General features: G+C 35.6%; 2 protein-coding genes across 2 annotated transcripts; one reads left to right on the plus strand and one right to left on the minus strand.

Moving 5' to 3' along the window:
• Nucleotides 1-1,551: 1,551 nt before the first annotated feature.
• LOC100260773 (vacuolar-processing enzyme) lies at nt 1,552-4,364 on the plus strand. The gene is made up of 9 exons (XM_010648516.3): nt 1,552-1,827; nt 1,932-2,096; nt 2,651-2,807; nt 2,881-2,966; nt 3,053-3,252; nt 3,342-3,390; nt 3,490-3,699; nt 3,804-4,007; nt 4,086-4,364. The coding sequence occupies exons 1-9, from the start codon at nt 1,600-1,602 to the stop codon at nt 4,269-4,271; spliced, it is 1,485 nt and encodes a 494-aa protein (XP_010646818.2). The 5' UTR covers nt 1,552-1,599; the 3' UTR covers nt 4,272-4,364.
• A 3,255-nt stretch (nt 4,365-7,619) lies between these two features.
• Nucleotides 7,620-8,632, minus strand: LOC100255700 (auxin-responsive protein SAUR36). The gene has a single exon (XM_002265449.5). The coding sequence runs from the start codon at nt 8,293-8,295 to the stop codon at nt 7,804-7,806; it is 492 nt and encodes a 163-aa protein (XP_002265485.2). The 5' UTR covers nt 8,296-8,632; the 3' UTR covers nt 7,620-7,803.
• Between the last annotated feature and the right edge of the window lie 6,727 nt (nt 8,633-15,359).

The following is a 15,359-nucleotide window of genomic DNA, read 5'->3' on the forward strand; positions in this document are numbered from 1 at the left end:
CCCAAGAGAAATGTTAATAAGTTGAATGTTTTATTTAATTGGGCCCAGTTGTTTAAACCAAGTATGAGCTTATAATTAATTTGAGTTTCAAAAGTTATGGGTGTGGAATGGGCTCAATGGATAATGGGCCTTTTAATATTAAACAAATTTTTGTAGAATATAAAAAAGAAGGCTTGGTAGGTTCGTGAAAGACCGGACGGTTTGTCCGGTTCGGCGGTTCGACCGGTGGTTTGAACGGTTCAATGTCGGTGCGACCACAAAACGGTTCATTGAGACGGACCGAACCGGAAAGTTGACCGGTCGACGGTTCGACCGGTCGGACCGGCCGGTCCGGTCCGATATTTAAAACATTGTTATTAATTTATTTTTTTGGAAATTAATCATTTTTCCAAATATTTATACCATTCCAAATTTAAATAATTAAAATTGATTTTTTTTTCCAAAAGTTAATAATTTCTTAAACCTTTTATATAATTGAAAATCAAAATTATTATTATTTTAAAAGTAATTCCTAAATTTTTTTTATCATATTTCAATAACCATGTAAAAATCTCTGGTCACGATATTACTTAAAAAAGTATCATAAAGAACTATCAAGATTTTTATCCGTCATGGTTTAGATTATAACTGTTGTCATGGGATTTTCTTCTGGTCACACTTTTTGTGATGACCATGGCTAATATTTTAAAGGATTAATATTTTGTTCTTTAATAATTTTTTTTTTTTAAAAAAAAAAACCTATCACAAAAAGTTATAAGATTTTCTTCTAGTCATGGTTTCCATGATAACCATGACTAGTAACCATGACTAGAAGTCCACATAGTCATGATTTTACCACAAAAAGTGACCGAAAGCTATCATATTTAATAAATTAATTGCATTTGGGCGCTCGTCATGGGTAGAGGAACCAAATTAAGCTTGCGTCTTGGTATTGATAGACAAGACAATAAGTTATAAAGGGATTTGCAGGTTCTAGATTTCAATTGAAGTGTTGTAGGCTGCAATGTCAGGAACGAAGAAATCGAGAAAACCCATTTGCCAGCTCTTGTGGTGCGAGTGTGTTCTGTATTAGGATTCAAACAATCTGATCCCCTATTTCCCATCTTCAAAATTTTCATCCTTTGTAATTGAAGTTGACCTTTGTATTAACTCTTCCTCCAGGGAAAATGGCTTCAATAATTTTGCTTCTGAAAAAGGATAAAGATTTCAGAGACCTCCAAAATTGAACTTGTCATCAACGCATATTTTGCAGTCAGTTATTCTCGATAGTCCAAACTTCAACACAAAAAGTCATCATCTTGGACCTCATGGTCATGGCCGGAAACAAATCTGTACAATATTTCTTGCCGTTGCGGCACAGAAAATTTAATTTTTCAAGGTATAATGGCAGCCTAAATAATGAACAAAATGACATAAAGCCAACGCCCGCTCGCTTCTGGTAGTGACACGAACCACCTGAGGACCCACAAATCTGAACCTTTATGCATGCGTGTCACGCACCTGTGTTGCATGGCACCTTACACCACTTCATCACTTCAACCGTCCCACTTTAAATCTCACGCTCTGCACGCCACCCCTTCCAAACACTTCACACTCTCTATGGCTCTGCATCGATCTGTTTGCCTCCTGAACTCAGCGCTGCTGCCGCTGTTGCTGTTACTAGCTGAAGGTACTGGGGGCGCTCGAGCTTTAAGGCTTAGCCGGTGGGATCAGAAGATATGGATGCCAACTGACAAGGTTGAAGCGGAAGAGGATGGTGAAGAAAGGGGCACGAAGTGGGCGGTTCTCGTGGCCGGTTCATATGGGTACGGAAATTACAGGCACCAGGTGGGCTTTTTCTTCTAGGGGTTTCTACTCTCAATTCATGAACTGATTGCAAATTTGGAAATGATATTGGGAAAATTGAACAATTGGGTTTTGGATGTTTTCAGGCTGATGTGTGCCATGCTTATCAGTTGCTGAAAAGAGGAGGGCTGAAGGATGAGAACATAGTGGTGTTTATGTACGATGATATCGCCACTCATGATTTCAATCCCAGGCCCGGCGTAATAATCAATCATCCGCAAGGTGATGATGTGTATGCTGGTGTACCTAAGGTTTGTTCAATCATTTAATCTCTTCTTCTTGCTTTGTATCATATTATTACACACGTGGCACGGATTTAGGTGCTAAAAATATTATCCACGAATGGAGTTTATACACCTCATCTACTTTGAAATTACCGAAGCGGGTCCTAGTCGATTACCTTCATCTAATATAGAATTATAGAAAAAGTGGTGATGTGCTGGCACGCATTAATTAAGAAGAAAAATACACTTACAGCAATTGAAGATAAGATGAACTTTATTCACTGGGGCCGTAGTTACCTTTGCCTAGATGGTCTCTAGCGATTGTTTTGGGGGGTTTAATGTTTTGAAACATCTTAATACAGTAAGATAGTCATTGTAGCTGGTTTTGATCGTTATCAAGTTAGGCTTCAGAATGGTCGCCATGCCAGTGCCTCGGGAGAAAAATTAGTTGCCAATGTCCCATCTGGTTGTGATTGGTGGAAGCCCATAAATAACATAGTCTAAAAGGGCCATGATATGCCTACCACTTAATTTTATGGTTCTTATTTCTCAATTTCTAATGTTAATGGGTGATGGGCTAGGATTACACTGGCGAGGATGTTACTGCACAGAATTTATTTGCAGTACTCCTTGGCGACAAGAGCTTATTGAAAGGTGGAAGTGGAAAGGTTGTAGAGAGCAAACCCAACGACAGAATCTTTCTATACTACTCGGATCATGGAGGCCAGGGAGTGCTGGGTGAGTTAAAATATTTTCAAAAATCATAATTTGAAAAAGTAAATAGAACTGATACCAAATCCGTTGAATGTAGGGATGCCAAATATGCCTTTTCTCTATGCAAAGGATTTTATCGACGTTTTAAAGATGAAGCATGCCTCTGGAAGCTACAAAGAAATGGTAAAGAGATGCTTAGCGTGTTGAAAATTTTTAAACTGAAGTAATCCATATGGTGGCATGTAAGAGCTTAATTATGTTTTACGCAGGTTCTATATGTAGAAGCATGTGAAAGTGGGAGTATTTTTGAAGGTCTGATGCCTGATGATTTAAACATTTATGTCACAACTGCATCCGGCCCGGATGAGGAGAGCTGGGGCACCTATTGTCCTGGTATGGAACCCGCACCACCTCCGGAGTACATAACTTGCTTAGGAGATTTGTTCAGTGTTGCCTGGTTGGAAGACAGGTATGTCGCTCTTGAAGATAGAAATAGTAGAGATTTGAATGACTAAATTTGTCGAGTTAGAAGAGGGCTGAGTTTTGGATTTTCTGCAGTGAGACACACAACCTAAAGAAACAAACAATAGAGGACCAATACCAGAGGGTACGTAATTAGATTCTACAAAACTCTGAATTCTTCTTCATTTGTGAATTAATCTAGTAGGAGCATTTTTGTTATGAAGAGTGTTAAGTATTTTTATAGGTTAAGGTTCGGACTTCCAATCACAACACCTATAGCGTTGGATCACATGTTATGGTATATGGCAATGAAAGCATCAAGACAGAGCTGCTCTATCTGTACCAAGGTTTTGATCCGGCCACTGACAAACTCCCTCAAAACAAATTCGACCTTGATATCCGCATGGATGTAATTAACCAGAGAGACGCCGATCTTCTCTTCTTGTGGCAAAGGGTGAGTTCCAACCTTAACTCTCAAATATCTTTGAATGAAGAATGTGCCATATGTAGAAGTTTTTCTCGGATTTGAATCTTGCATTTTATTTTCCTGTGCTGCAGTACAAAAGATCAAAAGCTGATTCGGAAAAGAAAGAAATTCTCAAGCAGCTTACGCAGACAATGCAGCATAGAGTTCACTTAGACCAGAGTATTGAACTGATTGGGATGCTTCTACTTGGACCAGAAAACGGTCCTCCTCTTCTCAATGCCGTAAGACCACGCGGTTTGCCGGTTGTTGATGACTGGGAATGCTTGAAATCGATGGTACGCAATTCACATTGTCGATTGTTTCCCCCTTTGCTTTCTTGATTATTTTCTAATTTTTCAAAATTGGGCCTGCAGGTGGTGGTGTTTGAGACTCGCTGCGGATCACTGACTCAATATGGCATGAAACATATGAGGGCTTTCGCCAATATATGCAATAATGGAATCTCGCTAACTGCCATGGAGGAAGCTTGTAGAACTGCCTGCAGCAGCCATACCATTCTGGACCAATGGAGCCCTACAATCAGAGGTTATAGTGCTTGATATTGTAGCAAAAATGACCGACTTTAAGATGTGGTGTTCATGTACTCAACAGCAGTTTAATGTTATCAGCTTATAAAGCTCAATTTGGACCGATCCTCAGGCCCAAGTCCCAACTCCCCTTTAACCTGGACTGCCCAGATAGATCTCTCTACGTTTCTAAACTTATTACTTGTGAGTTGTGAAAAGGTCATTTTCAGAGATGTAGAAATGACATCTTAGCACCTATTGGGTACGTAACGAGATGGGCACGTGGACAATTCCTGGTCACTATTAGTGGTACATGTTTATGAGGATTTGATAGATGATCTTTTCTTTTTTTTTGGTACTACCTATATTTTGGTTCTTGTGTTCCAGTGTCCCACGGGGGTGGATTTTTTGAGAACTCCCACAAAAAAAGAGTAGCCTATTGTTTTCTAAAGTGGGGTGTTTCAGTCTTTCAGATTAAGACTTGGCATGTGTGATGGTTCCAAAATTTGGCCACTGCCTTTGTCCACTCTGCCTAATTCAGATTCCGATTGGCTTCCCCATCAAACTATTGATACCCAAGCCCCACTTGAAGAGTTGAGTCAGGAATCTACATATATCAAGGAAATTTTTTAGAGATGTTTCTCTTCATTCCTTAAATATTTTGGTAAATGATGTGAAATTTGGTTTCTGTTAGCCAAGACTTGGAAATTTTAGAATAATAAAAATAAATTGGAAGCACTAGGCTGATGTCAGGTTGTCCCAGTCCCAAAATTATTGCAAGTATCTTTAAGTTATGGTAAAATTTAATTTAAGTTAAATTAGATTTAAATAATTAATTTAAAAGTTATTATTTAATTTTTATTTTAAATATTAAGATTATTTTTATTTTTAATTAACAAAATGATATATTTTGTCAATAAAAAACAAAATAAAAATATTATTCTTAATTTTAAATTATATTATTAAGTTATTTTATTAAATATATTTAATTTATTTAATGATAATTAAATTATTAATTGACTTTAAATTAGTTTACCAAAATACTGAATAAACCTTTCGAGTTTTATGATAGAAAGAAAAATTACTCCATGCCTCCCACTGTTTTATATTGCCTTTTGTTTGAAGAAGAACGAAGTATTTCATTTCTATTCAGAGGAATTTTGGGTCCTGAATTTCTATAGTTCTTTGAAAGACTTTGTTCAATGAAAAGTGCTTTCCGAAGTATAAATAGGCGCATCAAATAAAAATACTTATTTACAAAAAGTGCGTTTACCAGCTTTTTGGCTTTGCGTTTTCTTTTAATTTAAAGGGGGTGGGGAATCGTGTTAGGAGCCAAAGAAACAGTTTTCGCATATGTAAAATGTTCAAATACTTCTTTAGTGTGCAAAATGCAGAGGAAAAAAATATATAATTTATTTCTAAAATAATTTAAATATTAGCACTTTATTCCACCCATTTGAAAAATAATTCATAAGAAAAATGAAAATCACTCTGAAGAAGATAATAGTCCCTCCGTTCAAATAAAATTGTTCCACGATATGAAAAACTATGGTGGAGAAGTTTCAAAGCTCAATCAGAGTGTATGTACTGTGGACTGATGTATGTCTGTTACTTATCTTCTTTTTGAATGTGGAGTATTCAATTCAATAACGTGCAGAACTGGGAGCTGGATGACCCCATGCCCACCCACTTGCCTCCGCCAAGCATATTCCACCAAACATCCTAGTTCGTACGGATGGTAACGCGTTGGGCAATTATAAGGAAGGAAACCATTTAGATTTATTTCTCTATTTAAGGGGCATGCATCAATTATTTGATATCCTTCCCCACCAGCATTTTTATTTTTGAGAAGTTAACTTCCTTGATTTCATCTAGTTTTTTTTCTATATATAATATGTGATTGATTGAAATGATGAAAAACGCACTTAAATTCAAGGACACATTACATCAATCTTGAAAATGTTGTCTTCAAATCCACTTACACATATACATATCTTCACGCTTGATTGAATTGTTTGACGATTCTTAAAAAGATTATTTATTTGAATTAATGTCTTAAAAATTTATAGAAAATATTGATTAATATGAATTTATAATCTTGTAATTTAAATTTGAGTTCAAACCGACTCTTAGGCATTAAAATATAGAGTTTGAAATTTTTACATTTACAATTTTTAAATTTTTTTGAAAGTGCTGACACCAACTTGTTGGGTAAAGCAAATATCCAAATGTGGGAGAGTAGTGTTATGGTTGAGCGGCTTGAGCCAATGTTAGGATGAAGTTTGGGGTGGGGCTCAATGCTGACTTGGATAGTCCATATGGTGGGCCTGCCCTAAAGCTTTAGGAATGTGACGCCATCAAAATGGACTTTAATGGTTGATGTGGATAAGTCCATAGACAAATGGAGGGGAGTCCCAGCCCTCGGTTTTTTTCTATCCTTAATATATTATTATTATTAATAAATAAAAGAGTCTCTGACTTAAATCATTCCAAATTTTTTTACTGATAAAAGAATAGAATATATGAAAATACCACGTTCAATGATTTAAATGATCCTATCTCATAAATTGACGTTTTTGTAAGTATCTGACTCATTTCATGATATTCCCATTATGCTTTTTTTTTTCTTTCTTTCAAATGGTGGGATATTTGAAAATTAATTGTTTTATATTATAACTCCATAAAAGGAATTGATCATGAAATATTTTTCTTGTAATTTTAAATGTTTTATGATAATTTTATTCATGTGCTCAGTGTAAGAATATTATTTTTCGATAATCTTTTTCTTAAATGTTTTTTAGTGTTTATATTTATTAGGAGTGTCCATGTCATTCTTCGATTGAAGTGAATAATAATTTTTTATAATAAAAATAATCTCCTATTAATTATATGTAATCGTGATTTTGAGAACATAATAATTGGTTCTTATTTTTTGAAGAACGATATTTAATTTATGTTCTTATGAACATAGCTTGGTTCGTGTTCACACGATGGTTAAATAGTATTTTATATGACCATAATGAGACCTTTTTTATTAGTATCTACTTCACTCGGTATGCATTCATCTAGTAGTAAAAAAGAGTGAGGTTGCTCAAAAATGATAAATCCTTCTCATTGCCCATATTCAAAAGGTGCATGAAAATTTGTTGTGAAATTATCCCAGTTGTAATTATTTGTTTGGCAATGTAATGTAGCTATTAATTAATTTAGTTTAGTTTGGAAAAAATACTTTGAAAAATGGTCACAAAATATAATTAAAATTAATATAAAAGATTTTAAATAAGTGAGAAGGTATGAAATAGAATATAAAAATAATTTATTAATTTTAAATTTTAAACTTTTGATTCTTGAGAGTTGAGAAACATGAGAACCATAGACCAGTTGAAGAGGGGAAGAAAAAAAAATCTTCATCTGATTTGTACAACTACAATCCTCAGTAATTTCCCAAATATTCACAAATTTTGAGGAAGAAAACAAAAGCATAACCGGAAAAAGGAAAGCCACTCGTAATTATTATTATTCCTGGTAAAGAGACACCCTGTCGTCGTTTTCTTTATCTTCTCCTTCAATGCCGTTGCTTTGATCTATACCGCCGGAAATGCTCACCGGCGTCGATCCTTGTTTTCACCTTCTCGAACTCTGTTATAGGGCAGGGAATTGTGATTCCGCCCGGATGGTTGAACCCGTAAACCTTCTCGGCGTTTCTCAACAACTCCCCAAACAGTGGGTGATTGAAGTATAACACTGGTACTAGAACACGGTGAGTGTGGTCGCCGGAGTCACCGACGTAGACAGCCAAGTGGCCCTTGGGTACTTCCATCGGTTTAGTCTCGCACGGCTCATGACCCACCCGAACGTAACCCGACTTGGGAAAACAGAGCCCCTTAGCTTTCATCCGAAGACGACGACCCCAGTTGCAGATTTTGGTCATGGCCCTACTCCTACAACTCCGATGATCCAAACTTTTGATAACTCTCGGACTTTGATTTCGCCTGAAAACCCATCTGAACACCGTGACCAGCTTTCTTCCTAGCCTGAACCCTTTCGTTTTCCTCATATTTAGTCCAAGCTTCTCTCTACCGTTCAGCGGAGGTTACTGCACTTCTGGCTTGTTTTTTTATTGGTGGCAGTGGAGCTGGGTGATGGGTGTAGTGGCTACGGTGATGTGATTCGGTGGTAACAGAAGAATCAGGTTCTTAGTTATATAGGGAGTGATTCCAGTGGCTTTAGAGGAGCTTTTGAGAGTCAATACATGTGAAAAAGAACGAAAGAAGAAAGAAAGAGGGAGAGACCGTCGGCAACACGGTTCATACCACCATATGTACCTTGGAGGTGGGGATATAGAAATTTAAGGAGAAGGACAAGAAAGAAAGACTAAAAATGGCAAGGTGAAAGGTCATATTATTGGGCGCTTGGTGGCTCTCATAAGTCAGGTTTTAGGTTTTTATCAACTATCCGGTTTGGTCATTGTTATTTATTTTAGGTTTTCAACGCATAAAACAAATATTTATGAAAAAAAAAATGTCAGGTATCGAAAATATTAAATTTTATCTGGTGTCGTTCATTAAAAAACTGTAAAGAATCTTAAAGCAGAAATCATTTTATACGTTTCAAACATAAGTTATCGATATACGAGCTTGAATTTTAATCATTAAACTCTGTACTTATGATTAAGTAAGATTATAATGATATATCATCACCATATTCTGAATTTGAAATACTCCCGTGTCTTAGATTTTTAATGCCGTCCCTTTCTCCGACGTCGACTGCTTTGTCTCACAGGCTGTAAATTGGGGGCCACGGGTAGAGTTGGTCATTGGGCGGTTACGTTATTGTTGTACTGATGCTGCTACGGATTTGGACCATAGGCATAGCGCCTACGATCTTGACGGTTCCATTCTCTGACTCTTCCGTCAATCCACCACACACTCGACACTTGGCCTTTTGAAATTCACGTGCATTTGGGGAGGAAGACCGTAAGTCTTAGTGGTAACTTCTAAGAAAGAGAATTTGGCATGTGGGTTTGCTCTTTATGGGTCTGTTTTGATGGTTTTCCAACGTGGCTTTAGCAGTAACTGCTGACAGAGATATCCATCAGCATTGGATTCCCACCTCTTTTCGTAAAAGGAAAAGTGGCATGAGAGAGTGAAAAGCAGGGGACAATCTCTTGAATTCATTTAAAATAGAGATTTATTGGTATAAATTTATAATAACTAGAATAGAAGCAATTAGAAGAACCTTAAAAGAGTGAATTGTTAACATTGAATTGGGATAGACTTTGTGCCTCACCTAAAGTTTTTTGTTTTTTTTCCCGAGAAAAGTTTGGAATTGTCACAAGTCATGAAATTCATCCATAAAGATTGAATGCTTTCTTTGATTAAGCACTAATTTTTGAAACAATTACAACCACAAACAATACTTTGGGGTCTCCCATGTTCAATAATATAATCTTTCTATAGAGTTTGTGAAGTTTAAAGCACTGGATTAATGCAAACGTGTCGAAGGCTGAAAGTTTCAATCAAAAATGATTTGGTAGTTGATGATGCCTAGATGATAACTTAAAGCTCCTAATTCGAATCCATCAAAGGAATACGCAGATTAGAAGATAGAGATGGATCAACTTTATTAGCAAAAGTAAAGGGAGAATTCAATGTTGAATAAAGTTTTGAATAGCTTTGAATAGTAAAATCCGTACAAGAGTGGTACAAATTAGAAACAGACCTTACTGGTCCTAAGTCCTAATCACATGAAGGTGCCTTGCTTGGTTGACTCCACCTCAAGTTTAGAGGTGGATTTGTCATTTTTATTAAAGCTTTTTCTTTAATGAGAATGATATTTTACTTCAGTGTGCTTTCTTTTTTGACACAGATCAGTAGCTTTTCATAACCTCAATTTTTATTTCAACAAGGGTGTTCCATGAAAAACTAGAAAATGTACAAAGGACAATGACAGAAGGGCCAAATGTACACGACTCTTAGTGCCCAATCAAATCCAAGGCAGCTAAGTGCACGGCACATAGTGGTCATAAAATAGCACATCTACGCAGTCCTTTCGAACATGAAATCTCCTTGGCCAATAGCCTTCAAACATCATCCACTGCTGATAAACGCCTACCAAATCCAATCTCTGGGTATTATTTAAGCATCAGCTTATCATTTACTCCGGTATATTAGTAACGTGATAATTGTAATGATTTATTTCAAAGTATATTATTTATTTCAAATGTCAAAGAGCCTTTATGACGAGATGTTGTATCTTGTAAGATTGTGAAGTCAAACAAATAAACCTTCATTGAAAAAAATAAACTTTCTTATTAATTATGAAATTGACACCTTAATATTATTTTGTAACTACTTGTTATAAAATAATAAGAATAGATAATAAAAATAAAATAAAAAAATATAGATTTACGTGAAAAATCGAAACAGGAAAAATCAGGAGTACAAATGTAATCAACATAACTTTAAAAAATATACATCATCATAAATTTAATTTCACCAAATATGTCGCATCGTAAGCTTTTTGGGTTGGATCAAATAGAATTTGGGTTACCAAGATCTAACACTGCTCGTTCTTAATCATATAATTATCATCCATTTAATCCTTTTTAAAAACATTTCTTCATAATTAAGAGGAAAGTGCACACACATTGGTGTATATATATATATATATATATATAATAAATAGGAAACACCAGAGTCACTTAAATTTAAATGGCTATAAATGTTTATTTTCCTCGTCGATGCATGATCATATAAGCTCATATCTGTTTTCATCTTTGAATGAACGGTGGCCTTAAAATCGAGATTTCACTGGTACAAGTCTTGCTCCTGAGTGAATGTTCTGTGAAGAGTATGTGTGATTGAGAGAGCCTTACCAGCGACCTGTTTCTTTCAGGGTTTACAGCAAAGCAAACTGGAGAAAAATCCAAGAAGGAAATTAGGTAACTGGCATTGGCTAAAGAAACCAAACTGGAGAAAACCAGAAGCCATCACATGTCCATACATGCCAAAGAGATTCCAGGTTTGAAGAGAAGACGACCTTGACGGGGACACTTGCAATTGGACCATTACCTAACTTTCTATTGCAGAAAGTTCTCGAATCTCTCAATTCTGAGATATAAACATTGGGAAGCTCCTAAATAGGCTGTTGCTTTTGCTCTCCAACATATCTTAGAGAAATGTTCCAGAGCCTTCCGATACCTAACATTGTTTACGGTCAATCACCAATGAAAATACGAGCTGGTTGAAATAACATTTGTCCAATGTTTTTGAGGTATCACATGCCCAACTGGAAGTGGCAGTGAGGCTATGCCTTGGTGGGCCTGAAATTTCGATTGGCCCACGAGTGAAATAACAAAGAGTCCTATAGCTGGGGCGGTTTGCCAGCAACACGCATGGGCTGGACATGTTGGGCCTTGATGCCAAGTGGCCCATTTATGGCTGTAACATACCACCCTTGCAATAATTTGGACTGGGTGATGACGCTAAATGAATAAACTATGATACAGACCCATAAATTATGAATAATTCCATACATGGGTTAAAGAAAAGAAACCAAAATGCCTTCCCTTTCTATGTCTCCTTGTCAAAGAACCGATCTTTCACCGTGCTTGCAGAATAGAGAGAATAATAGCAAACTTTTATCGGGTATGTGGCGTGGCCAATATTATTTTTAGTACATGCATTCATCATAAGTATTGTTTGGTGGGTTTACATCATTTATGCATCTCTAGTGGCAAATATTATTAGCTGTAACATTATTACAAGAACCACTCAGAATTATTCTTCCAACATCCCCACCAAACATGGTGTTATTGATCTTCTTGCGCCGGTCATGAGGATGAATTTCTACTGCAGATCGATAATGAGAGTAATTAATTTAGCAATGAAGGAACCTATGTTTATATGTATTGTCTCTATGTATTTATGTTTCATAAAAATGAATAGGAGCTTTAATTTTCAGGTTGACAAGATCTTCCCTAGAAATAGAACAAGAATAAAATACGAAAATTGGTTAATTCACTGTGAAAATTATCAGCAAAAACTACGTTGTTTGCAGTAGGAATAGTCCCACGTAGGAGAGCCCCTTTGGCTCTAAATGTGAACACAACATTGGGCACTTCGCCGTGCATAAGGATTCAACATTCATGACATTATCTTATGGAAGCCCCACACTCAATCCCTCATTGCATTGCTTCTTCATCAAAAGTACTTCACCTCTCTCTCTCTCTCTCTAACCAAGCACCCCCTCAAGGGCTTTGAGAAAAAGCAACAGACATGGCAACCTCACTCTCTCTTTCTCTCTCTCCCTCCCACCCTCTCTCTCTCTCTTTGAGAGTTCACATTGGCAAATGGGCAAAGAACAAATGCAAGGGCTTTGGGAAAAAGCAAGAGACATGGCAACCTGGCTCTTTGGTTTGGAGTACGTTGGACCACCTCATGAACCTATATCTTATTCTTCTAGATACAAAGTGGTGGACCTTCGGGAGGCTTCTTCAAGTCTCTACCTTCCTTCCTACGTATGACTACTGTTGTCCTTCAGGTGCTTGAATTATTAATTCTTGTATAGGATTCCCATATTTTCCTCCACTTGCGCCCATTCATCAACACCCTCCATCACTGCTCCAACCACAAAATATATGGCCATGAGCCCTTCTCATCCTATTTCCATCCAGGCTTTTCAACTGCATCTACCATATTTTCAGTGTATTCTCATTACATTTATCACATCATTTTGTGCCAAATGTTAAATTTTCATTTTTTTAAATTATTTTTGTTGTATGCTTTTTGCCTCAGATCTTGTCATATTATTGTGTAATTTCCCGAGATAAAATTGAATATGATGGTAATGATTTCAAATTCCACTCTCAACACTTTATTTGTTCTAATTTCTCAATCTTATTATTATTGCCATAATTGGCATTATTATTCTGAAGGGGACATATAAACCAAAATGCAATCATAGTCTCTGTTGCTATTCTCATTATTGTTTTTCATTTTTTATTTTTTATTTTTTTATTTTTATCCATTCCCAAACTTCGCAATCAACACTCCTAAAAAGTGCCACACCCACAAAAACACATTAAAATTGTAATTATTAGTCATCAGGGCATCAGCAACAAACACAAAATCATGACACTGTTTGCATGTGTTTTTGTGCCTGAGAGGACGGTCAGAACAACCATGTTTGACCCATAAAAGAGTCAAGCAGTCAGCTGCCCATTAATACTCTTGTTTCATTTAAATCCATCTGTTGAATCTTGTTTTGACATCTGATGATGAAAAGATGGTTGGGATGAGCTTTTGTATCTCATTTCTAGATAGAACACCTCACCCCACTCACCAAAATTAATAAATAAATAAATAAAAATGGAGCAATAGTAGTATTTCTTTTGAATATTGTTTCTTGTTGATGGGAAATAATTTGTGGCCATTGCAGTGGACTCTAAGCCCAGGTTAATGTATCATCAGGTCCATCACACAACCTAGTTCTGTAGGATGATGATTCTTTCAGTTGGTTGTGTGGCTACCAGTTAACTTCAATTTTAATAAGAAGAATTACTCCTTCCAGTAATAAGTTAATTATTGCTAGCTATTAATTAATATAATTAATCATGGTTATAATGAAATGCAATTTTGAAAGCAATAGCCGCATTAGTAAGTACTGTTGGTGATGAGATATTATAGTAAGGAAAATCTGTAAATTTATTCCATATAAATAACATGTCTTATTATTGTTATTATTGTATGTTTACTCACCATTTGCGTTGAAAATTCAAATTAATTAGAAAGAAAAAGATTCCGTTTGGATTAAATAAAAAAAAGAAAAAAAAAGAAAGCAGAAGAGGACAAGAAAGAAGTCCCTGGACGACTAAAGTGAAAGAAAAAGGAGGTGAGGTGTGAAGGATTATGTGGAAAAAAAATCACGTGGTTAAATAAGGAGCGGAAAGAGTAATGATGGGGAAGGGGGTTTAGAGACAAGGTGATGGATAATTAGATATTGTCCGATGAATGGTTGTCTGCCATGTGTTAATGCGCATGTACTTGCACAACTGTTTCAACTGAAACTGCCCCCAACTCACCACTTTGTCTTTCCTCTTTACTAATATTGATTATCATACTGCTCCCCCCATTCCCCAATGTTTTTCTTATCTTTTGAATTGGGTCCGGCCTCTTCCTTTCCACCTGCGACTGATCAGTTCTACATTCATCTTAATGCTGCATGTGTTCTGATTCTTTTAAGCTATTTATAACTTTTTCGTAACGTTTCTTGGAGGATTTCTTTCCCATCAACAAATGAGCTGTTATCATAAAATAAAGTGGATTGGGATTAGGATTAGGATTAGGGTTTTGTGTATGTAAATTACCAGGAGGTTAGTAAGTCTTTGACCCTTGTATTCTTTCTTACCTGTTAAAGTAGGCCTGTACGTCTTTTAGGGTACATGTTTTTCGAGAGGTTCATGTCAAACACTGTGGCACATCACATGGGTTTTCATCTTTCTTTTTTATTTTATTTATTTATATATTTTTTTTAAAGGTGGGGAGGTGAAAAAAAAAAAACCTTTTGACTCTTTTTTGATGGTGAAAAGCATGCCAGGGAGAAGGGTGAATAATAATAATAAAAGAAAAAACAAGGGAAATATAATAAAGAGAAGATGAAAGATAAAGCAAGTTCAAAGTTAATGAATATTTTTAAATATTTTAATTATATATATTTGAAAATTTACAATAATAAAAAAATTTAATATCTCAAAATTTTTCTTAAATTTTGCCTTTCTAGGGTTATTATTATTTTTTATTCTTAAAAATACAAAAAAATAGTATGGATACAAGCCATATCTTAATGTTCATTTGAGTTTATTATGCTAGTAAATGCTCTAATGTAAATAATATTAAATTAAAAACATAAAGATATAATAATTAATATAACAGTATACGAGGTTTTAACATGACTCGACCAATTATACCTATATCCAAGAACAAAAGAAAATCTTTCTACTACACTATAAAGAACATTATAAATGACAGAATTAAATATAATCATTAAGTTCCTAAAATATTTCATTTTTTTACTCTTTATATTTACACTCTAAACCACAAGTCTTCTCTTCATTGGGTA

Source organism: Vitis vinifera, chromosome 2 (genome assembly GCF_030704535.1).
Source record: "Vitis vinifera cultivar Pinot Noir 40024 chromosome 2, ASM3070453v1".
NCBI lineage: Eukaryota > Viridiplantae > Streptophyta > Magnoliopsida > Vitales > Vitaceae > Vitis > Vitis vinifera.

Coding starts and splice junctions, on each gene's coding strand:
- LOC100260773 (XM_010648516.3), top strand. CDS start 1,600: ATGGCTCTGCATCGATCTGTTTGCCTCCTGAACTCAGCGCTGCTGCCG. Junction 3,700..3,803: donor TTCTCTTCTTGTGGCAAAGG/GTGAGTTCCAAC, acceptor CCTGTGCTGCAG/TACAAAAGATCAAAAGCTGA. Junction 4,008..4,085: donor GGGAATGCTTGAAATCGATG/GTACGCAATTCA, acceptor TTGGGCCTGCAG/GTGGTGGTGTTTGAGACTCG.
- LOC100255700 (XM_002265449.5), bottom strand. CDS start 8,295: ATGAGGAAAACGAAAGGGTTCAGGCTAGGAAGAAAGCTGGTCACGGTG.